General features: G+C 40.5%; 2 protein-coding genes across 8 annotated transcripts in view; one reads left to right on the top strand and one right to left on the bottom strand.

The window, feature by feature from the left end:
• The window catches only part of SHTN1 (shootin 1), a 54,146-nt gene extending 50,092 nt beyond the window's left edge, over positions 1 to 4,054 (top strand). For both annotated transcript variants that reach the window (XM_068198181.1, XM_068198180.1), the window contains exon 17: positions 2,128 to 4,054. In XM_068198181.1, coding sequence (XP_068054282.1) covers positions 2,128 to 2,338 — 211 coding nt within the window. In that variant the 3' untranslated portion in view covers positions 2,339 to 4,054. The remainder of the gene's footprint in view (positions 1 to 2,127) is intronic.
• On the bottom strand, positions 3,786 to 23,456 carry ENO4 (enolase 4). Of its 6 annotated transcripts, none has more exons than XM_068198185.1 (14): positions 23,378 to 23,456; positions 21,134 to 21,262; positions 19,727 to 19,917; positions 18,729 to 18,862; positions 16,974 to 17,143; positions 16,631 to 16,762; positions 15,172 to 15,237; positions 14,349 to 14,396; positions 12,356 to 12,523; positions 10,996 to 11,121; positions 8,559 to 8,754; positions 7,558 to 7,625; positions 6,894 to 7,011; positions 4,695 to 4,810 (listed from the first exon to the last, which is right to left on the bottom strand). In XM_068198185.1, the coding sequence occupies exons 1-14, from the start codon at positions 23,411 to 23,413 to the stop codon at positions 4,722 to 4,724; spliced, it is 1,671 nt and encodes a 556-aa protein (XP_068054286.1). In that variant the 5' UTR covers positions 23,414 to 23,456; the 3' UTR covers positions 4,695 to 4,721. The 6 variants fall into 6 exon arrangements, with proteins under 6 accessions (XP_068054285.1, XP_068054286.1, XP_068054283.1 ...); XM_068198182.1 differs by lacking the exon at positions 23,378 to 23,456 and adding an exon at positions 22,480 to 22,662; XM_068198186.1 differs by lacking the exon at positions 23,378 to 23,456 and adding an exon at positions 22,480 to 22,609 and having other exon boundaries at positions 21,134 to 21,234.
• Positions 23,457 to 23,755: the final 299 nt, after the last annotated feature.

Raw genomic sequence — 23,755 nt, 5'->3', positions numbered from 1 at the left:
TTTGAAATCACTAGCTTCTGATGATAATCAAATGAGTCTGAAACTGTATCTATTAGTGCCAATTTCTGCATTAATTAACTTATACCAAAATTCTAATGTTAGAGACAATTCTTGTAATTAAAGCTTGAACATGGAATTTCATTTGTTCTATCCAATGCTGCAGCAGCAAGCTGAGTAAATTCTTTCTGAAATGGAAAGCAACTGTTGTTTCTGTGATTATTTTTTGGTTTTAACCTGTTCATTTACTCTCTCCCCATCAGGTGGGAGCTGGTGCAGTCCCCACCCAGTGTTCTAATTGTTGAGTGGGGTGACCTCTTTCTTCTTTGTCATTTTCTTTAGGACAAAGACTGTCACAATAAAGGGCAGTTCATGGCAGATGGATCCTGTAGCTGAATTTCTTCTCTGGCCTCCAGTTATTCTAGCTTTTCCTCTCAAGGGTGTTACCTTACCAGAATGGAAGACTGTTCCTTAAAAATAATAATGAAAATTAAGAGGAAAAAAAAAAAGGGAAAGCGGGGAGAAAAAAAGGCTCTGGACAAGCCTGCAGTGCATGTAGGGCCTTGCCAGCTTGAGGGATTTCAGCACCTGCCCACTTTGGGCTCTGTGGGTGTGGATGGTGCATCCATAGTGGCCTGTAAGGCCGAGCCCAAGGATGGACCAGTGCAGTGCAGCTGCCATCCCTGAGCCTGCCGGGCTCCGAGCCCACAGCCCCTGGGCTGGTGCCTCTGGGGGCTCAGGCTCCAGGGGCTCTGGGGGGCTCAGGCTCTGGGGAGCTCAGACTCAGGGTGTCTTACACTCTGAGGGGCTCAAGCTCTGGCTCAGGCTTTGGGAGCTTAGGCTCTGGAAGGCTCAGACTCTGGGGGGCTCAAACTCTGGGCTCAGGCTCTGGGGGCTCAAACTCTGGGCTCAGGCTCTGGGGGCTCAAACTCTGGGCTCAGGGGGCTCAAGCTCTGGGCTCAGGCTCTGGGGGCTCAGACTCTGGGCTCAGGCTCAGGGGGCTCAAGCTCTGGGCTCAGGCTCAGGGGGCTCAGGCTCAGGGCTCAGGCTCTGTGGGCTCAAGCTCTGGGCTCAGGGGGCTCAGGCTCAGGGGGCTCAGGCTCAGGGGGCTCAGGCTCAGGGGGCTCAGGCTCTGGGCTCAGGCTCAGGGGGCTCAAGCTCTGGGCTCAGGGGGCTCAGGGGGCTCAAGCTCTGGGCTCAGGGCTCAGGCTCTGGAGACTCAGGCTTGGAGACTCAGGCTCTGGGGCTCAAGCTCTGGGCTCAGGCTCAGGGGGCTCAGGCTATGAGGAGCTCAGGCTCTGGAAGACTCAGGCTCTGGGGCTCAGGCTCTGGAATGCAGGGTGCAGGAGGCACAAGCCTGTGCTCTCAGGCTCTCTGTGTGCCCACCCGGCAGGGTTAAGGTGGCAGTGGGAACACCCCAATCTGCCACTTGTTCAGGTCGAGCAGTCCCGGTGTTTGCCATGTTCTCTGCTGGTGCATTCTTGCTAATCTAAGGATTTGCCTGCATGTTTTCAACACCAGTACAAAGCTTCTGAATACACACAAGTGCTTTTAGTGTTTATAGGCTGATGCCAGCTTTGACAAATAACCCAGGTGTCTCTGACCTTTCCTTCCTCCCTACTCAGAGGCTTTTTATCCACACGAATCCCTGCACTGCAAACAATGGTGCTGTAACCCCATTTCTGCAGCACAGAGCGTGGGTCAAACACACTTGATAGTTCAGCAAAGCCAGTAGGTGAATTTCCAGAAATCGTCAGCGCTTGCTCCCAGGGAGACCAGCAGCAGCCAAGGGAACACCTGGTTATGCTGTGCCTCAGTCATGCAGTGCAGCCCCCAGGCAGGTTGCTCTGGGACAGAGGTGTGGAGATGCCATTTTTCAGTGCCTGTTGAGTTCATTTTTCATCTTCTATGCCTGGCTTAACAAATGGTCCAGGAGGGGGAATGTGACTGTTGCATTTTGTGCACTGCTATCTGTACATAACAGCTGTTAAATCCATAAATCTATTTATTAGCTTAGCAGACCTGTCTTGGTCATATGTGCTACTAATAGAAATGCTTTTCTGTGTTTTTATGCTCTTCTGCATCTGTGAACTGTCATTTGTATTTATATATTTATTCTTTCTCTTCTAGATCAACTAGTCACACAGAATTGACAAGAAAAGCTTCTAGCAGCGAAAAAGAGACAGAACCCATGGTAGTTTTAGATCCTGTGTCCACCAGTGGGGATCAAATGTCTGAAAATGCCCTGAACCAGAACAAAGTGAAAGAAGAAAGAAGCAAGCCAGTGCATAAAGAAACTAACGTTGGGAAAATAAAAGAAACAGATAGTTCTAGCTGTTAATTGTTACTCTGCAAGGCTGTAACTTTTGGGAATCATTATCTGGACATGTGAATTAATTGCTTAGGTGTGTTACTAGGGGCCACGGTCTGTACTCCAGACAGAAATATTACAGATTGAAATGGTCTTTTGTATGCAGCTTTTGTTACATGCACTGAAGTGTTAAATAACTGTGTCACTCAAAATCCCTTTCCCATTTTAATTTTGCAGGTATGGTTATTAATTTCTTAGGTAGTGTCAGTTACCTTTAAAAATGGATTTGAAGAGGCTTTTTTAACTCTTCTTTTATTGAGAAGATGCCTTGTTGAAGGTCTGTTCCAAAGCTTGCCAGAAGCCTGTTGCATCCCCCTTGAGCTGGACAGGTTTGGGTTAGACCCTTTAAGTGATTACACCCTCATCAGCTTCAGTATGGGGGTGTTCCTAATTATGAACAAAAATGTGTTTAGACACATTGCTCTAAAAATGTTTTGATACCCACTTAAACCAAGATCTTGTTGGTCCCCTGCCTGCTGTCCCCACACAGGGAGGAAATGAAAAGCACAAGCACAACCCTTCTGTCTCAGATTGTCAGGGGACAGAGACTGAAATGCAGAGGCAGTGCAGCATCTCATTCTGGTACCAAGATTTTTGGCAATGATAGCCAGAGTCAGGGGTTTGTGGGCTGGGACTGGTGCTCTCATTTGGGTTAAAAGCTTTGCAAAGGAGGACTTGCTCCTGGGTTTTGTTTTAATGTTGCACAGCAGCTTTTGGAACTGCTGCAGTTGGAGTCTGTTTTTACTGCTGCACAAAAATAACTTGCCTTAGGCTCCAGTGGGTATGGGCTGCATTTGGGATTCATTCTAGGACTGCAAGTTATTGGGAATCATCAACATTCTGAGAACTCCCAGCTGAAAGCTCACAGTGCTAACAAACGAGCCCTTGCTTTGAACCTGGCACACACTGGTGGCAATAATTTCTTTATTAGGTGACACTTCAGGTGTCTGTATTTGATAACACAAATCCCAGTTTCCCTCAGCCCTTATTTCCTATGACAACGGTGAGATAGGAACATCATTGATTTGCTCCACTGCCAATTCACATTCCATTGTAGTCTCTTTAAATTCAACACAGTATCTTATTCTTTTATAATGAACAAATGGAATCAGGGATTTACCTAAAGATTGGTGTAACTGAAATTGGGTGGGCACGTACTTGATTGCACTTGGATTCTTTTTTATTTAATTATTTGAAACAGTGATAGTACTGAAGGATGAATGTTCTGAGTTTGTTGGTTTGGCTCTGCATGCAACTGTCTGGTGCTTTTCCTAAAAATAAAATGATAGTAATGAGTGTGGTGGTTTCACATCTATTTTGGTGGTTTTTGCATGTTTGCTACGAAAAGCTTGGACTTGATATAATGACTGAATTACATACAGTTCATAAACTTGCGGAAATTTGTCTCTCATTGATATTTTCATTTCTTGGGGCAGTTGCATCTGGTTGTTAATTTTTTACCTAGTTGTCTGTTACACTGAACTTAAAATGCAAAATGTCATATATGTATTTTTTTCTTCAAATTATTGCTGCTGTATTATATGTTCAGATTTTCAAATTATGCAAAGCCCAGAAGTTTTTCAAAAAGCGTTTCTTTTACTTAAACTTTTGTTTACCTAGAACATAAATTATTTCTTCAACTTTTCATTGTTGCTTATTAAAAAGACTCCTGACAAGTTTCCCAGACCTTGTGGAATTGACTTGTTATTCACTGTTGCCAACTGGAGCAGGTTTCCTACTGATGCCAGTCACAGCTCTGTGCCCAACATTTCGGGTTTGCACTTGTCTTGAGGGCTACAAGTGGAGCAAAATCTCCTTTGCAGGCTGGATCCCAGAGCAGCACTGAGGGGGTGGGGGGGATGGAGCAGCATAACACTCAAGCCCTTTGTTTTTTTTTTTTTTTGTAAAATGTCGTGTTCTGTTTGTGTTTGGTTTTTTTTTACTGTTTGTCAACAGCTTGCTCTTTGTATGGAGGGAGATTCTGATTTTCTGAAAACAAACATTTAGTTTTGGACTTAACACAGCAGTGTTTGTTTTGTCAATTTGTAAATGCAGCACAGAATTTTGTGGTATTTTCAGACTGTAGTTGCTGCTCAGTTAATTTGGTTTCAGCTGAAGGCAATGGGCCCTGGGAAAAGAGGAGCCAGTATTTGAAATCTCCTAGAGATATTTGGCTGAACTGCCTGAAAATAAATGGATTTCAGAATAGTTAATATGTGATTTTCTTAGTAAAATGTTTTTTCTTAGAAATTTATCCCAAAGTAATGAGACAGCCTAGGTTAATGTGCTGTTTTCTGGGAGCTGGGCAGGCAGGCTGTGAATCTGCAGGGCTGGCTGAGAGCTGTGGAGGCAACTAAGCCTGCTGTGGGGCAGGAAGCACATTACGAAGTTGTCCTGGCTGTGATTCTTCAGCAAAATCAACAAACTCAAGTTTTGCTTCACCTGAAATAGAAGAAATAAATAATAATAAAAAAAAAAAGATCATGTTTGCTGTAATGGGGGTTTGTTGTTCTCTGGTGCACAGAGATGTTCTGAAAATGCCACATGATGCTTACAAAGACTGGACACACCTTTACACGTCTGGTCCTTCTTAGAAAGGAAGGAACACTGTGATTACAGGACCAGGACATGGTGCACTGCAGCCTGAGCTGGGATACTGCATTCCTTTCTCCACTGATCATCTCACCTTGCTGCCTTCTGCCTTCCCCCTGCACTGGTGCTCTGGCCGGGTTCCCATCAGCTGACTCTGCTCCTAAAGCCCCAGTCCCAGCGGTGATCCCGTAACCAGCCACCAACTGTTCCTGCCACCAACAGCTCTCCGGCTTTCCCCAGCTCTGTGGCTCCTTCCCCAGCTCTGTGGCTCCTTCCCCAGCTCTCGGGCTTTCCCCAGCTCTGTGGCTCCTTCCCCAGCTCTGTGGCTCCTTCCCCAGCCCTGCCCTCGGCAGCAGCTCCTGTCCTGCCCCGCACGCTGTGCCCACCGCAGCCGAGAGCCCAGCCCGGTGTCCCTGGCGGGGAGGGGAGGGGAGGGGAGGGGAGGGGAGGGGAGGCTGTGCGTGCCCCAGCCGGAGCAGGTCCCGGGGCTGTGGGACACCCCAGGAGAGGAGCCCGGCATCGGCAGAGGCCAGGTTCCATGCTGCTGAGCCCGGAGCTGGCCCCTCTCACGCTCGGGGCACTCCTGATGGCCCAGAGTCACCTCGCAGCCATGAGCCACTTGGAGTGCCCTGGCTCGGGCTCTCCCGGGTGCTCCCAGCTCCAGCCCAGCAGATGAGGAGCTTGGGATGCAGCTCAGAGCCGCTCTCGCTACTGCCTGCTCTTGATTTAGCTACTGGATCTCATTTCTGCCAACTGATTAACGGTGTCGGGGACTGCTGCTGCTTCATTTCATCAGATATAGGTCTAAATATCTGTCAGACTCGAGAGCCTTTGCTTAGACTATATTATTTGAGGAGGCAATATATTAATACTGCTGAGGCAGTTAAAATTCATAGTTCTATAATTATCTATCTTATTTTTGAAAAGTGCGTTCTGCAAAACTATTAGCAGAAAAAAAAAAAAAAAAGAATTTCTATGTTTCTGTGTTATACAATAGTTATTTATGAGCAAGGGGGAGAGTTCAAAAAGCTAAACATATTTTCAATTAAAAATAAACTTCAACTAAAAACTTCGTTCTATGCACAAACATGTTTGTGCATGTCAAGTGCTGCTACCCTATGTGTAAAACATTGGAAATTATTACAAACAAGAGGGTAAAATGACTTAATTCTGCTTCGTGTTTCCTTTTCTTAGGCATAATGCAATTCCTGCAAACCCTTTCCTTCCTTTCTTCCTCTCCTTGTCTCTGTGCCTCCCCTTTAGACTGCATGTCTTTATTCTGGTTTGATTGATACCTGAGCAAGTGAGAAGTGGCTCTAATGAACTGTTAAGCATTTAACAGTGCCTTGGTACAGTGTAAAAAGAAGATGCAGATCCTGAAACAGGCAGGCAGATTCATACAAGTGGCTAAGGCTGAATGTGCATCGTCAACTTGGGGTTTCCTTGGATTTTATTTAAGGCTTACCCACGCAATTGTAGCTTTCCAAACACATTTTGCTGGAAATGTAACATACAAAAGAGGGTTGTGAAATGAAGTTTTGTTAGCAATATATGTTTCTGGCCTCGAGGGAGGTGGGGTATTTGGCCTAAAATTCCATTTTGGCAGCTTTTCGACACATTATATGCGCGGTTTTTTGTTTTGTTCCTTTTGCACCGTGGGCTTCAAGACTCCAACCAATTAATGCTGGAAAAAAAAAGCTTAATGTAGGCTACTCCTCAAGAAGGGGTCTATTTTAACATTCAGTAAACAGATAATCCATTAGGACAACAATATACATTGTGGCAAGTGCTATCCTAGGCTTTTTTTGTCAGCCCTTATTTATAGCCTTTTGATTCCGCTTCCCTCCTGGGGTGCAGTTTCAATCATTCTCCCTCCAATCTTTGTGCCCGTATTCATGGCAGGCTGAAAACAAAGTAAGAAAGAAGCTCGTACGCAGCGCTCCGTTGGCGGCCAGTTCCTCCTCGACAGCCAGCAGCCGGTTGTATTTGGCCACCCTTTCTCCGCGGGAGAGACCTCCCAGCTTGAGGAACCTGGCACCCAGGCCCACAGCCTGCAAGAGAGAGAGAGCCCATGCTCAAACTCCTCACTCGGCCACGTCAGTCATTCCCAAAAATTAAACACGGTCTCCCAAGTGTGATTGAACGCCCTCGTCCCTCCGCAGAGAAAAACGGGGGAATAAAACCTCTCCGTGAAAGATCTGCCGGATGCAAACGGTAATTTTGGCTGGCATGTGAAGTGAAATTTTATTTGCAAAATATAAAATATAGGAGTGTTAAGGATATTTGTTTAGAATGTTGTTACTACGCAGGAATGTTGTAAGTAACTCACAGTTTTTTATAAACTAATGCAAGCAAATGGATCATACACACTTTTGAATATACTCCCTGCTTTGGCAAATTTCCTCTGTGCTCTCTTTAAACTCAAAAGAATAACCACTCTCTGTGGGAAAAAAAAAAAAAAACAACCCCCTAGAAAAAGCCCATTTTGTAAAATGTTGTTTCTTTCTCAAGCACAAAAAGGCTTTCTCCTTAAAAAATAGTACATGTTAAAAGCAGTATTTTTGCAATTCTGCAATTGAGCAGCTTTCAATACTAACCAGATCCACGAGGCTCTCGTCTGAAGATTCTCTATCTGGACTTCCTAGTATGGTAACACGTCTTTGACCTATATATAATGGGAGGGAACACCTTCATTAGAGTATATTTTATATATTTGACCCAGAAATTGTTTGGATGTCTCATTCTTTTTTTGCCCTTGGGCTATCCAAGCTTAAATACGAACAGGAGTAAACCCCACCTGATAAAAATGTAAACTGTTTTAGTTTGCTACATTAGCATTCTGTTTTATTTTCAGATGGATAAGGGAATATCTAACATCCTGTCTTGGTCTCTGCCTCTCACTGATCTGTCTGATCAGGCTGTGCTATTTATTTTAAATGTGTTCCTCACTATAGTAATTATTTTTTTCTATTCAAAAAAGAATAGAATATCCTGACTGAATAGAATCTTTTAGTTGCTATTTACTTTCTTTGATACAGCGATTCTGGGTGTTTTTAAGGAACAAGAAAAAAATTAAGCTATATTAAATTTGTCCATCTCTTCCTTAGGTATAAAAACGAATAAAGAAAATCTGTTACAAAGAGAAATCTTACATATGAAGCTGCACAGGTTCTTAATATTTACCACAAAGGCTCAATAATATGTAGTCAATACTCTATCTAAATGCAATTATAATCAGTTTGCACGTGTCTGAAATTTTAAATTATTAATGCTAAAATTATTCAAAATTAAGATGTATTGATCACATCTCTCTTATTTTCTTTAATTCTGATATCTAACTGCATGACACTTAGCTGCAGGGTCAAAGGGCACCCACGTTCAAAACATTCACAGTGTATTAACTGACAGCAGTTGAAGCCTTGACTGCTGTTTTAAGGCCCTTGGCAGGGATTTGTGAATCAAAACTTGAATTTTGGTTTCCTCTGACATGTGCTTTCTACATTAGAATTTGCTTAATTAGAATAATTAAATGAAAACGTGTAATATTTACAGGTGTGGCTTGCAGGGTTTGGTTTCAGCCTTTCCCCCCTCTACTCACCATCCAGAATTCCAGTAAGTTCTATGAGGTCTGACACCTTGGTTTGGTTAATGTACTTTAGGACAACACCACTGCACGTTGCTATGTTTATGTCTTGGTCGGTTTTGAGTTTGGAAATTTGCGTGGCAGCCTCTTCAGCAATCAGGTAACATTTGGAGCCAAGGGCACAACAGATGCTACTCCACTGTTCTCTGTCCTGCACAAACAATTTGAGCAAACAACTGGAGTTTAAAAAACTCAACTGAATGAAAACTCTAACTGAGGAGTTAAAAATTAAGTAATGATCTGGGTTTAATCCTAAATATGCCCTTCATATTAACATATTACACTTTATACTGTATTTTAAATCTGTCTGCCTAAGAAATCATGGCACTTGGATTTTCCTTTGAGTTTTAAGATATTGCTAGAAAACATAAATTTTAATCTGAAATTAATCAACACTATCTGCAAAAAATATAGTTAAAATATTTAAATTAAATTAAGTGTAGTCTGCTATTTTGATTTCTCTCCTGAAATTTACTTCATTTTGATGGAACATAAAATATTTTTTTCTTGTTTTATTCAAATGATGCATTTTTGTGTTAATATTTCAAGTGTCATAGTTGTTTGAACATAAAATAATGAACAAGAGACATAGACTCAATGGCAGGACCCATAGGGAACAGAAGAATACAATGCTCTCTTTTCTAGCAAAGCTCCACTTTTCAGGGTCTTTGTTTCTTTTTTTTTTAATGCATCGTCCACATGGTACATGGTCCAGGCTAAATAAAGGACAAGGATATGTAAAGAATTTAAAGAAGAAATTTACTAATTAATTTGCTTGCTTTGTATCCACAGAATGCAAAGTTCTCACATTAAAAACATGTCTACTTCATCATTTTGCCAGTGGTTATTCTTGGTCAGTGGATCAGTTTTTTGTATTTATGTACTTGCAATCAACATTAGGTGCCATTCCTGTATGGATTTCAAGCCTGTGCATAAGAGAAAATGAAGTTTTTGACACCAGAACAAATGTTAAAACTTAAGCACCAGAGTGGTCTGGTGTCTGGCAACGAATTATTGAATTGATACCAGAACTAATCCTCAAGGATCTAATTATCAGGGCAAAGATGTGGCATGGGTAAACCTTGGAGATTTGGGAGGAGGAGGAGGAGGAGGAGGAGAGGCATTTCCCTTAACTCTGTACTCTGTTCCCAACTGCACTTCACTGTGTGCTGAAATTCTCCTGCTGATTCTCATCTTGCACATGTTTTCCTTCCTAAGAATTCACAAGGAAGTTTGCAGCCCTGGCAGGAGTGGGGAATGACCTGGTGTTTTGGAACATGGTAACTCAGAAACAACACAGGGAGGCAAGGCTAACCAGAGTGAGGTAATACTAAACACAGTTATGCAAAAAATGAACTTTTAGAGTTCCAGTTAAGGACAAAATCAGATGGATTTTGCAGTTCATCGGTTTTTTAGAATTATTCATTCGGGCACTGGGCAGACTCACAGAGCCAACATCACTTTGCCTCTCCCTTCAATCACAGTCTTTGTGTTTTGTTCATGGAAATGAACTCCCTGCATTTATTTTTAAGAAGATAAAGTGAAATTTGACACCAAAAGCAAATTTTGTATTAAGTTGTGCAACTGCAGAATCTCAGTCTACAGCTGCAGGTTCTCCAGCAATTAAGTTTTTATTCTTTTTTTAACACATGGAAATTTAACCTCATTTATAAATGTGAATATTTAAGGTTATACAATCTCTTTTATCCATCTATAGCTTGATAACATGCTTAATATTATTGTGCTTTATTGTTGTAGTTGATTGGCCACACTAATTAACTCCTCTAACTTTGATAACAGAGGTAAATGCAGGGTGTCTTACTCCCACTAGAAAAATTCTGCCGAGCAATTCTGCCAGTGACAGGACTTTGGTTATAAATATCCATCACAAAGAACTGCAGCAATAACATATTCTGGTGATTTTTTGGCTGAATATACAACAATGTTCAAATGTTTGCTTCTCCAGCCTAATACAATATTGCATTACACATCAATTTTTTATAATACACTTGAATTTTACAATTTCGTCTTATAATTTGAATAGTGTAAATAAAGAGGAAAATGTAATCAAAATAACAGTGGTTTAGCAAGTAGAACCAGATAAAAAAAAGCAAATTCTTGTAATTCTTCAAGGTATGTATACTGACCGTATTCTGTTAATGCCAGGATTTTCCATCAGAAATTATGTAAAAAATACTGAAAAATTTGGATATTGCCAATAAACTATATGAAAATAAATTATCAGAGGCATTTTCTAGTGATATTTTTGTGCTTAAAAACTTGAAAATCAGAAGCTTTGTATTTTACATGTTTTGTAAAAATGAGAATAGGTCCGTGATATGCCACTGAAGAGTACCTCCAGTTTTTAAAGAACTGCACTGTGGTATCTTACCTCTTTTCTTAAGGGATCTATTAACGCAATAATAAAAGGAAACTTATTAATCATTTCCACATACATGGCAACCATTTCATCAGGACTTTTGAATGTTCCAGTGAGTATTTGGTATTTTCCTTTACCCTAGAAAGCAAAGTAAAAGCATGAAATACAGGGAAAGTAGGACCCTGAAAAGCAGAGTGTACACATCTCTGTAAAGGCAGTGGGCTGTGTGTGCTTCAATCAGGAGGCATTCACTCATCTGCCTCACTCTGTGTCTGAGTTTTCAGCACATTGTTACAGAAAACTCTGCCTAAAATGACACCAGTTCCAGTGGGTTCCTGCCAAAGTCTCTGAACAAAGCCACTGCCAAAGGAAGAGAGATCTATTTCAGTATTTTCTAGGCAATGCTGCCAGTTTGACACAATTGCAGCATGAAGTTAGCAATATTTGATATTTTTATCAACTCGCATGTGAAAAAAAATCTAATTTTTCTCTTCCAAAAAAAAAGGTGGTTTTTTTCCCTCATTTTCATAAAGAAAATATTTCTGGGGTAAGGAGTGCACCTTCAGTGCCCAAAAGCAAGATACTGCCTTTCCTTGATTCTTTCCCCTTTCAAAAAACAGAAAAAAAAAAAAAAATAGACTCATTTAAAACCAGTCTTATCATTCCGGGAAGCACAAACTGCAGCCTGGGAGGAATTTTAAGAGCACGCTGAGACTGTGCCAGGATATCCACTGCTTTAGTGGCTATAACAGTTCAATAACAGAAAGTTACAGAATTACTGGTAATTCAATGGTTAAGATTTTGCACTTTCTGGTGTAGGATACAGATATCACAGCCAGGAGAGCAACTGCTTTCACAAAAGATATTGGTAATGGAAGTTTGGCACTACAGAACACCCAAACACACAAAAGCTCATGAGGTACTAAATGGAATTGGAAGTTTCTTTTTCTGCTTAGAGAAAAACCTGATTGATCTTGGAATAAGCGGCAAGAACTGTAAGACTTCGTCAGGAGACAGAAAGATAGATAGATAGATTTTGTCAAATAAAACATTAAAAAACCTGAAGTTAAAAAATTAATGTTGATGCACAATGAGATGGGCACTAATGTGTATATAAAGATACCACAGTAAAAATACAAGCATATGTTAGGATAGTTTGAAGAAAACAAGAGATGTAGCTTAATATAATGGAAAAACAATTGGATTCAGCCAGAATTTATAAATGCAGAGATAATTCTTTCTGTTTGCTTGATTGCTACATTAAAAAAGGGAGTTAGGAGCTTGTAGGTGAGTTTGCAACATAATAATAATGTTAACAAACAGCTACATTTATTTTAAAACACAAGAAAACAGACGTTGAAAAATAACTTACATAATCCATTAATTCATGAGCAGCACAATTTATTGCTAAGTACATGTCTGTTCCCAGCTCCAGACCTATGTTGTTACAAGCTCTTTGCAATTGGAGTAGCAGTTGTTCTAGACTATCATATCCTATTGTCAGGCAGCCCAAGTGTGATATTCTTTTTAAGGGTGGTGGCTGAAAGGAAAACAAAAGAATCACTTTATTTACACACATATATATTATACATATTTATGGGTTCCTTTCATTGTCATTTCAGTCTGCATTTAGTCATCAAATTATAGATTTGTTCTCAGAAATCTCCTTAGCAGCTGTAAGGACAATTCCCTAGGAAAGAGGGATTAGGAAAGTGCTAATGAGTAGAGAGCAATAGTCCTTGGAAGTAAGTCTAGTCATGCAGATCTCAGTCTTGTATGGCTAGCACTGGTTTAAAAAATTGTATTAAAGGCACTCTTAACAACCACTGGGTTGCCAGAAATGCTGTGGTACTATGGACCAACCCTTTTCCACAAAAACATATCCTCTACTTTAAATAGCTTTTACTCATTAATCCTCAACTACAACGCTGATATTGACTCTGGGGAGTGTTCAAGAAACCTCAAGAATCTCCCAAGACTTCTAGAAGGAACAAATTTCATAGAGGGGAAATACCTCCAGCCCAGCTGCACGCAGTTGTCTGCTTCAGGGAGAGTACTGCTGGACATCAGCCACGTTTGCAAGTATTGAGCAAATATTTCATATGTTTCCTTCTGTTGTCAGTTTTTCTGTAGGTTTTCCAAACACTGATTTTTAACTGTGAAGTCTGGGAATTTTGGATTATAAAGATGCACCACTAGACAGAAAAAGAGGCTGCAGTCTTCCTGCACTTCAGATAGAGGTTAAATCTGCAGTTTCATGTGGTTTTCAAGATGTTCATATGATGTGCCTTGATACCTTCTATTAAAAGCATTGTTTATATGTATATAAACATTTTTCTCTGTCTAGTTTTCACTTCCTTAACCTAAATAAGTTCTTCTTCACTGCCTACTTTGTCATTTCTCCTTTTTTTTCCCTCACAAAAAAGTTCAAACTAACATGGTGTCTTTATCAGTTTTAAATTCAGTTTCACTACTTTCTCCTTTAGTTTTCTCCTACTGAAATAAATGGAATTTTTTTCCCAGAGAATCTAATGCATTGTTTCCTTGTGTGTATCTTACAGAAATATTCTACCTTCTGATTGCAGTACATATTGTGGTACTGATAGGGAAACTACCCACCAGGAAAACACTGGCCAGCATCTTAATGATGATGAGTTTCTTGTTGTTTTAGCAACAATAAAATAGGAAAGCTTTTGTTCATCCTTTCTTTTTTATACTTCACAACAGTAATGATTCTCACCTGATAATATTTAAATAATCTCAGAATGAAGGGCAAAACCTGCATGGCATTTCCATCCCACTATTTGGAAAACTCAACAACAAACCACCAGTTTTGAAGGGATAAAAAAGATCATTTGAGCCATACAAAATAATGTCCTGTGCAATACTGTGAGTGCTGCCCTTTAGCTACTGGTTTGTACCTGCCATTATCTATAACCTCAGACTGGACCTGGGCACTGAGTGCAGCAGGATAAAGAGGGGAGTTATGCTCCCAGGGTTAGGAAACAGCACAATCCACAAATCTAACAGGTAACAGTTTTATGGTCTACATGATCAAAAGTTCTCTGCTGGTGCTACAGGCCTGCAAAAATGCTCATTTGGATAAATTACCAGGATTTCTATATGAGAAAAATTATCAGATCCCAGAAATTTCCCCCTATTTCCTCTACTGCCCCCGAAGGGAAGGTATAGTCAGGAGAATTTAAAGTATTATGCAGAATATGAGCATTTGGAATATTTAAGTCTTGCCTTGACCTTTCCAAAATGGTGATGTAGATTAATGCTTCCTTTCTTAAGAACATTTTAAGTTCCCTGCTGCTCTTAATACCTTGTTGAAGGCTTCGAGTTAAAATCTCTTTTCTTACCGGAGCTTTTTGTGCTTTTCCTTTCCTACTGTCTGCTTGTGAACCAGGCTGTTGGAGTGAAAGAAGATAGAAATCAATTCCATGGAAAAATATAAAGATAAAAAGAAAAGAAAAGAAAAGAAAAGAAAAGAAAAGAAAAGAAAAGAAAAGAAAAGAAAAGAAAAGAAAAGAAAAGAAAAGAAAAGAAAAGAAAAGAAAAGAAAAGAAAAATTGACTGAATTTTGGTCAAAAGAGACCAAATATTTCAGTTAGGAAATAGCTTTATTTAATAGTTTAACAGTTTTATTTTGTGGTGGTTACTAATTTAAAATGTTTATTTCTACGTGGACATCTGTCCAACCATCATTTGTTTTTCAAGACATTCTCACCCAGCCCATCAAAAATACAGTGGATCTTAAAAATGAGATTCTAGACTCCGTACTTGGAGAAACACAACAACACTGCTTTCCAAAAAGCACAAGCACACACCAAGACTGATTTACTGCTACAGCAATAGTACCTGGAATAAAATATGTTCCATGTGAGAGGTGTAGCAAGGTCAGAATATGTATTGTATATGGCCTCTGATACCATTCACTCCCAGTATATTTCTTCAGGTAAACAGAAAGCCTTATGCTTAGAACAATGATTTGTTCTAAATTTTCTAATTTAGTATCACCAAATGACCAATGTTTTATTCATCTGTCAGAGAAACACATCCTCTGTTCTGTGTCATGAACTTGTAACAGGCTAAGTGTTCCATGTGGATGTTTGAAAGGGTAAGAGTAGTAAAAAGATCAAATGAAGTACATCTCACTGTAAGAACACTTTTTTTTTTTTGTACCCTTTTTCCTGGAGACTCCAACATTCTTGTAATTTCTTTCTGAATATCCAGAACTCTTTCTATGCCCTGAAATTAAACAACAGTCAACTTCACCAAGAAGTTATATTAATTCATTTTAGCAGCTTGAATCAGAAGAGAGACAACACTTATTTGAAAGGCAAATTTAAATATAAAGTCTTCAAAAAAGCCCAAACCATTACAGACTCCTTAACACAATCCCTCCATCCACAAAATGCAGTCATGTCCAACTATAAAGGGTTAGTAGCAGTAGAATGAGCAGGAATATTTGATTATGGGATGTCAAGGAAAACAGTCTCCCCCTCAAATGTATCCCTTCAGATATCTAACAAGTAAAAAATATCTGGGTCTGCATTTATATCTAAGAAATGGGAAGGTGATAATCTCTCTTTCCAACTGTGGCTCTGCCTAAGACTTCCTAAACTGACAAGACTGAGTGCATTTACCTTCAGAATACTTCCAAGGAGCAGGGAAAAAAAAAATCACTGTCTTGATTTTAAACATTGGGGAACACTCCAATTAAATGAATGCATTGCTTTTAATGCAAGGCTCTTTTTCCTCTTCAGCTGAGCTAGTAAATGTTGAGTGTGAGCTTTGTAAAGGACATTTCAGATTTTCTCAAATTGTGCCAGTAAAGGAATACTGAAGGGGGCAGAAGTCAGTCACAGCTGGCAACAACACAGGACAAACAGCTTCGAGCTCTGCACTGCAGCAAACACCTTCCTCCTCTCCCATGGGCACTGGGAGGCATCCTGGCTTTGAATGGGGCAGAATTAGTGACCTTGTTAACAGCTCTGGGGGATAATCCAGAAAACTTAAAGGAAAAGCAAAAAGAAAGAGAATCGAGCTCAGCTATTTGTTCAGGTCAGCAGCACACAAAGTAGAAATCACAGCCCTAATGGACGCATCTTGTGCAGATACTTTCTTTAATGCAACACATGGCTAAACAAAAAGAGAGAGGGCTGATCCCATCTGTCTCACCCATCCTTCTTGCTCTTTGTCTTCTCTTCTAGTGTCACAATTTCATTTCAAACCAACTTATTCCCAAATATTTCCTGCTTTCCTGTGAATTTGTTATGGCTTTTGTTGTTTTGTATGCTATATCAAACTGGTAATATGTATAATCTACTCATACAAGATCTATTATTGTGTAACAATTCCTTGACATCTTCTTCAATAAACTGATTTTTTCCTCTATACAAACATCCATTTTTAACTTAAGTCTTCATGGTTCTCCTTTTAAATCATCTTTTTACTTAATATAATGTTATTAGTGTTACAATTCTGCACTAACATCTGTTAAAACTTTGGCCTTGTAAGCTAACAAAAAATGAAAAATATAGTTTGTAAGGACTGTATTGAAAAGACCTATATACTTATGTACATACGTAGTTAGTGTGATGTCTATAGAGTACATTTATTTTAAAAAATGAAACAGTACCTGCTGGAGTGATAACTCAACTGGTGGTATAAGTATAACTTCTTTGACTAATTTCAGTTTTGTAGGTGAATTTTTTTCACAGTTCAACACAGTAACCATTGGGAGTGGTAGAGTCATTTCTTTAGGTGACTCCTGTAATTGGGAGTGCCAGATGAAAATAAAAATGTAAAAATCAGAATAATTTCTTATATATTTTAGTTATTGTACAGGGTTCAAACTTGTTAACACAGGCAATGGTGTTAAGGGTGTATTCCATGAGGCAAATTTAATAAAACTGTCACAACTGGCTGCAATAATTATGGTAATGGGATGAAGTAAACCAAATGACAAAAGCCACATGTACCTGATTGTGTTTCAGCAGTGCAGTATGTAAGTACAATGGGACGTGGCTGACGGTGGCCCCAGCCTTTGCAATGGCAAGTGATGTTCCCCCAATGGCCAAGCTGCCACGCAGCACTGGTTCAGCAGGTTCTGCAGGTGGGGAGGGATTCACTTCCACTGACACCTTCTTTCCTACAACACAGAGAGTAGTAGCTAAACATTTTCTTGGTTCTAAATATATGCTTGTGGATCAGTTATGTGAGTAAATATGGTATTGTCATTTCAGTGTCTACTTAATGCACTAAAAATATTTTATTTTTTTAAAACTTAATTTTGTCAGCTGTTTTATATGGAATGACATTACAAGTAAGAAGAATACCTATCCTCACTCTGGTTTCAAGATCTTTCAGTCACTGAAATATGTATTTTTATTTATCTGTGTTTGAATGTTATCATTTTTCAGGCTCCTTTCAAAAGCATGTTTTCTCTATTGTGCTCCTCAAATGCTCAGATTTTGTATAAAAAATGAAAGATAACATTATAACCTGATTGGGACTACAAATACTTGATTTTTTTCTAGTAATGGCTGTGAGAAAAAATTCAGGCCTATTACAACTGGAATTCCCAAAGAGAAAATAGGTCTTTTAAATATTACACATTAAATTTTTGATAATAATTTCTTTCCCTTTCAGATACAATAACTTTGTCCAATATGCTTTAAATCAAGCAGTTCCCACTACCATATTTATTGCCTATAGTGCTTACATGAACACTTACAGGGAGCACCTGCTGAAGCTGCAATAATTGATCTGATTCCCAAGAACTTCTGCATTGGGGACTGTTTGATACTGGCTCCAAATAGTCAGGCACTGAATCTAACAATAATATTACAGTCAATGCCACAATTAGTGAAAACACATAATAAATGTATCAGCAAAAGCTTCACTCAAATATCAAATACACCACGATGATATCTGGATGGACCTGACAACTGCAGAAGTTAAATTTCAGGTGAAAGGTGAACTTACTGTGCACACATCCAACATATGAAGTGGGAAGTTTTTAAATGACACTATATGATAGTTGCAACTAAACTGATAAGAAATAATAATTTGCCAAAATTTTCTGCCCTTCCAACAAATGCCAACAACCCTTTTTTGTCTGAGTTTAATGTACAGATGGAGATAACATATGGTGGTTTTTTCTTTGGGTTGTTTGGTTTTGGCTGTGTATTCTTACCTTGTTTTTCCGGTCTCACACCATTTTTTCCTTTTTCCTCTAGTAAGATGTTTGCTTACTTCCTTTTGCTCTATACTACCCCTCACTCCCATCTAACCCTCTTCTTTCTTTCTCTTTTGCTTTTCTCTGTATTTCCTCCGTTTCTCAGTGTTAGAAGGAAACTTTCCTTCCTCTTTTAATTGTTTTCAGCTTGTATCTTAATTCTATTTCCTTTTTACTACTCAGTTCTGTGAATTCCTTTTCTTTCCTTATCATTTTCATTCTTCATTTGCATCCTCCTCCATTCTTATTCCTCACTCTGAAGAATAATAACCTCCTGTCTAAACCAACTGTAAAACAAAGGCAGAAACTGTTCAACCAATGCATGTGAATGATGAGGAAACTGTATTTTCCCCTCCCTCATTTTACTGCAGAAACTGCTGTGATCAAAAAGGTCAGGAGAGAGTAACCAAACCCTTTGAACATGAGACAGGGTGTCTTTTAGGACCTTTATCGATATCTGTATTGCAGAAAATATTAAAATTAAATGAAGTAAAACCTGATTTTCCTCCCTTTTTTTGCTTAGGTGTTGAGGTTGAATGGCTCGAAGGAGGGCCACGAGTGACTTTTGCTGCTTCTTCTTCTTCCTTTTCAATTTCCTTTTTTTCTTCTATCTTGTTTGCAAAATATTCACTGAGGGAGGATGCACAAAAATTACTGGGTCAAAATTTTGTTAGACATGTGACAAATAGACAGATGTGATGCAGGCTAAAGAACATTCTAGGAAGCAGAGAAAGTGCTTGTGTTTGAGCTTCTGCCATAGATGCCCTGTGTGAAGCTGGAGAAGTCCATACATTTATCACATCATTCTTTTTTGGTAGTCATCTGCAGCACTGAGAAACAAAAAGGACCACAATGATCTCAAACCTTGGTACAAGCTTTGTAAATCACTCTGGTTTGAAGGTCAGCTCTGAGCAGACAGTCTGAGCATGAAGGATTTATTTCCTTTGCATGGGTACTAACAGATCCTGTCATAACTTCATGACATCCATCAGCCAGGCCTGGGTTAAGACAGTAGGTGAGTTGAACACTGGCTATTGTGTGGCTGCAAACTCAGAAGTGGCTGGATTTCAATTACATGCATGAAGTGAAATCTTCACCCATGGGTCACAGAAAGCCAATTCAGGCAAACTGAGTACGTGAGATACATAAAGTAGTGTAAACAATGCATTGAAATCTTATTTAGACCCACTTTCCAACTGAGTCCTTATTCCCATTATCAAGGTTTTCCCAAATCCACATGGAAGGCAATCAGGTCTGTGTGCTACAGCCTGTGTTCAGTGTTGCAGCCCAAAACAGCATGCTTTTTATATCATAATTATGAAAAGCAGGCAATAATGTAGTGAAATGGGTCTTAGATGGATATTATATCCTAAAAACAGTTTTTAAAAAAGTATAAGCCAGTTAATATTAAATATGTCTTTCATTACAATATAAATTAATGGTGACTATTTCCAATATTTAAATGAAATAATTTTCATAACATGCAAGACCTACCCAAGAATCTTATCAGCTTGACACTGGTCAGTAGGGTCCAAGTCCCGTAACATCGTGTTCAGTGCTTCATTGACCCATTCCACAGCAGTATGAACAGAGTCATTTCTTTCTTTCTCATCAGCTTCAATTGTTTCAGGTAAAGCATTTTCAGGTATTTGAGAATGAGTAGCCATTACAGTGGAACAAATCCTCTGGGAAAAAAAAGAAAAACAAAACCAAAAAAACCCCACCAAAACCAAAACAATGTAAAAGGTTTAAAACACTATTTAATTTCTAACTTGGAAATGTCATTAGACAGACTAAGAGTTAAGTCCTTACCAACCCTACAAGTACATATCTCCAAATCTATTTGCTCCACTTGTCTTTTCTCATCCAGCACCTTCTTTTTAGGCTCTTATACTTTGGTAATTGCAGACATTATTCAAGCTTTTTGACCTAAAATTATAACTACATAGGCAAAACCCCTCTGACAGGTCTGCTTTATACACATATTATGCTATCAGGACAGAATGGAGTTATTTTAAGGACCATACAGTCATTAGGACACCTTTTATTGCAGCTGTTGGTAGCCTGTAGTACCATGATTCATCAGCATTCATGCTTAATGCCATCCCTCATGATCAGTTACTTTTGTCTTAGATAATTCAGACCTATCTTTCTGTACTGATTAACAACAAATGATATTAAGAAAATTCATTTAAGGAAGACATAATTTACTAATTTCCCACAGTTGCCTACACTAACAGTATCACCTTTATATCCTGTGAATATCTATGAGGTTACATGTAATTCAAGAATTAAGTGAACCCGAGTTCAACTGAGGGAAAGTAGAAATAATTACTCCACAATAGCTAGAGCTGCAAAGATGTAGTTTGAATATTTCAGGTTGGGGAAGAGATGAGCCATCAATTCTGCACTGCAGGTTCTAAATGAGTATGTTTGACTTTACTGTCACCCTATTAGCTCAGTGTAAAAGAAGTGCCTCAATCTAGCTGTACTGTATTTTCAGCTGTACTGTATTTTTCTGAAAGTGTCACACAAAGAGAAATATAAAGATCTGAAAATTAAAGGAAAAGGTGAAATGAAAGTGAACATATAAGGTTAGTATGGAGTATTAAAAAAACCTACACGATCATTGAGATAGAAAAAAAATTAATATACAGAGATACACTATCAGATCCCACTCACAAAATATTGTCTAATTCTTGGAAAATAAAGCTTTTATAGCTGCTGCCACTGTCTAACTTTTCACAACACTTTTTTTTTTTCCAAGTTACAACACTTAGCTGGGATTTATGTCTTGTCATAAAGATGGAAAATAAAACATTCCTTAGTATGTGAGAAGAATAGTACTTCTCCTGGATATTGTCCTAGTAAAATAAATAAAACTAAAGAAGCAGCTCATACCTTCTCATAGTTTTTAACTGTACAGTATATTTCCACTTCTAATGTTGGCTGACCAACTCCATCAAGAACTTTTCTTCCAACTAATTTGCATATTACTGGAGCTTTTGAAAATTTAGAAAAGTAGTTAGCCTTAAATGAAAGAGAAAGAACTCAATTAAAAATCAATTTCCAGGCAATGAGGCTTTTATTCCATGAAATACCTTACAATCAAGTCCACCACTAAACAAATCCATTACAGGTCTCTTCCAACCCAGGATATTCTATTATTCTATGATTTATGTGTTCCAGCAAGCTTTGAGCCCTGTGAGAAGGTGGAAACCATGACTTCTGGTAGGCAGAGTCCTCATTCTTCCAACATGGTCTTTATTGGGCCTGACAAACTATCATAACTCAATACATTTGGGTCTGTGTTTGTAGTTAATAAACAATGATTTAATGATCTAGCGTTGATTTAGAAAAATGATTACGTTTCTACCTGAGGTTTCTACATACTTCCTTACTAGTTTCATTATTTAATCTGGTAATTGGAAAGTCACCAAACCACAGGTTACCAAATGGGGAAAGTACGAAACGCTGAGGGCTATGACGAAGAGGAACATGCCAACTACCAGGCAAAGCAAGGAAGGAAAGGTGTTACCAGCTCCAGTCCCTTCCACTCATGATGGCAAAACACCTGGGAGATGGGAGACAGTGTAAGATGGAACGAAATATTTCCATTCCACAGCCACTCTCCCATCAAGAACCATACTAGAAATCTTTTTTTTTCCAGAGCTGCTCACTTTTTCTAATATTGGCAATTCCAGTATAGCCCCTAATGGAAGTTTCATTATGACTACTGTCAACAATACTTTGCCAAGTGGGAACAGATAAAATTGGTCTGATTCTTGACCCTTCCAGTGGGGCCCATTTGCCTTTCATGAGCAGCTGCGGCGTGAACAGCACCCAGCCTCTTGTCGCCGCTGGCCCGGGAGTCATCACTGCTGAGCAGCGCTTTTGTTAGGGACAAACAGCAGTCCATCTGTGCAATACTTCGTTGGCGTGTCGAGACAAGCAAGCAGCAGAGGGCAAGAAGCCCGGCTGCTGCGCACCCGTACCGGCACAGCACCCAGCGCCACGGGCCACAAACACAGAACCACGGCAATGCTCGCCCGGGCCAGGGGACAATCCGCTGAACTGCCACCACACAGACACTGAGCTCGCCGCTGCACCCCCTGGCCGAGGGCAAGGGCCGGGAGCGGGCAGCGGCGCGGCGGGCACCCACGCGGCCCCTCCGCGCCGCCCCCCGCGGGCCGCGGGGCCAGGACAGGCCGCTCCGGCCCCCCGGCTGCTTCCCCGCCCCGCGCTACCAGCTCCCCGTAGAGATCCTCGGGGTGCAGCGGGAACAGGGCGTTCAGCGCGTCCTCCATCCGCTCCGGCACCCGGTGCCCTCGGTAATACTCAGCCGCCTCCCGCCGCAGCCGCCGCCGCTCGCTCGCCTCCATCGCGGGGCCGCGGCCGCTGCCGGGCAACGGAGCCAGGGAGCGCCCGCCCCTTTCCCCGCTCCCCGCCAGCCCCAGGGCGGGCCGGCGGCGCCTCAGGGCGCTCTGCCCGGGCCCCGCGTTGCCGGGGCTCTGCTCCCTGGGGGAACAGCCCGGGTTCGGGGCAGAGCTGGTTCGCTTTGGCCCGCTTTGGTTCCTCGGTGCCCCGTGTGCCCGCGCTTCGCTCAGAGCCCGGTCACCGCCTGCCGAGTCAGGACGCCCCGACCAAGCCTTCCTCGGTTTTAAAAGCCTTCGAGCAACAAAACTGTAAGATTATGGTCCTGAAAGAGGGACAGGCTGTGGTTTGGTAAATGTCTGGTGAAGGCGACGCTGCAAAGCGCCAGCAGTAACTCCTAGGTTTGAAAGCCCTCCATTTTCAATGAAAGGAAACATTTCGCGACCTAAATGATCATTTTTAGTCCGCAATTTCCTACAAAAACTTTCACTTTCTTACACTGTTCACTGGTAATTTTGTTGAAGTAACTGAAAATGGAGATACTTAAAAGCTGTTAGCTGCACACTTCCCTCGCTCTAAAATCAATATGTGTGGACCTTTGCTCATTGTGTGCTCGCTTCTCCAGGTGGGGTGATAATGAAGAAAAATCCCAAAGGAATCATTTTCTTTTCCTTTCACATCCTTTAGAAATACTATGGTACCTCTCCAGAGATTGAAACCCTCCTTTTTTAAAAGCTGTTTCCTCTGAAGAAGTTTCTAAAGTGACACTACCTGTTCCTTGAGGAGAGTGGGTAGCGAATGCCTCATTAGATTTTCTTACTTCAGGAGGAGTTGATGTGGTGCGTGGCTGCTCCTTTGGGCACACAACTGCCTCAGGACGGGCTTGGGCAGTCAGAGGCCTGGGTGGCAGTAGTCAAACAGTGCCAGATACTTGTCACATGCACCGGCTTGCTCCAGAAAGCTCCAGTTTAATTAAATGGTCCTGAAGGACAGGCTTCTGGAGGTAAATGGTGCTGGTGTGGTGGTCTCTGAGCATGATCATACGCTGTGAAATACTACCCAGCGTGAGACCTGTGCCTTCTGATATGTTTAAGTGCTTCTCTATCAGTTTCCCACCTTCTGCCCTTTCACAGGCTCTAAACAAAATGC

Source organism: Anomalospiza imberbis, chromosome 8 (assembly GCF_031753505.1).
Source record: "Anomalospiza imberbis isolate Cuckoo-Finch-1a 21T00152 chromosome 8, ASM3175350v1, whole genome shotgun sequence".
Taxonomy (NCBI): Eukaryota; Metazoa; Chordata; class Aves; order Passeriformes; family Viduidae; genus Anomalospiza; species Anomalospiza imberbis.
This window is presented reverse-complemented; position numbering and strand designations above follow the sequence as displayed.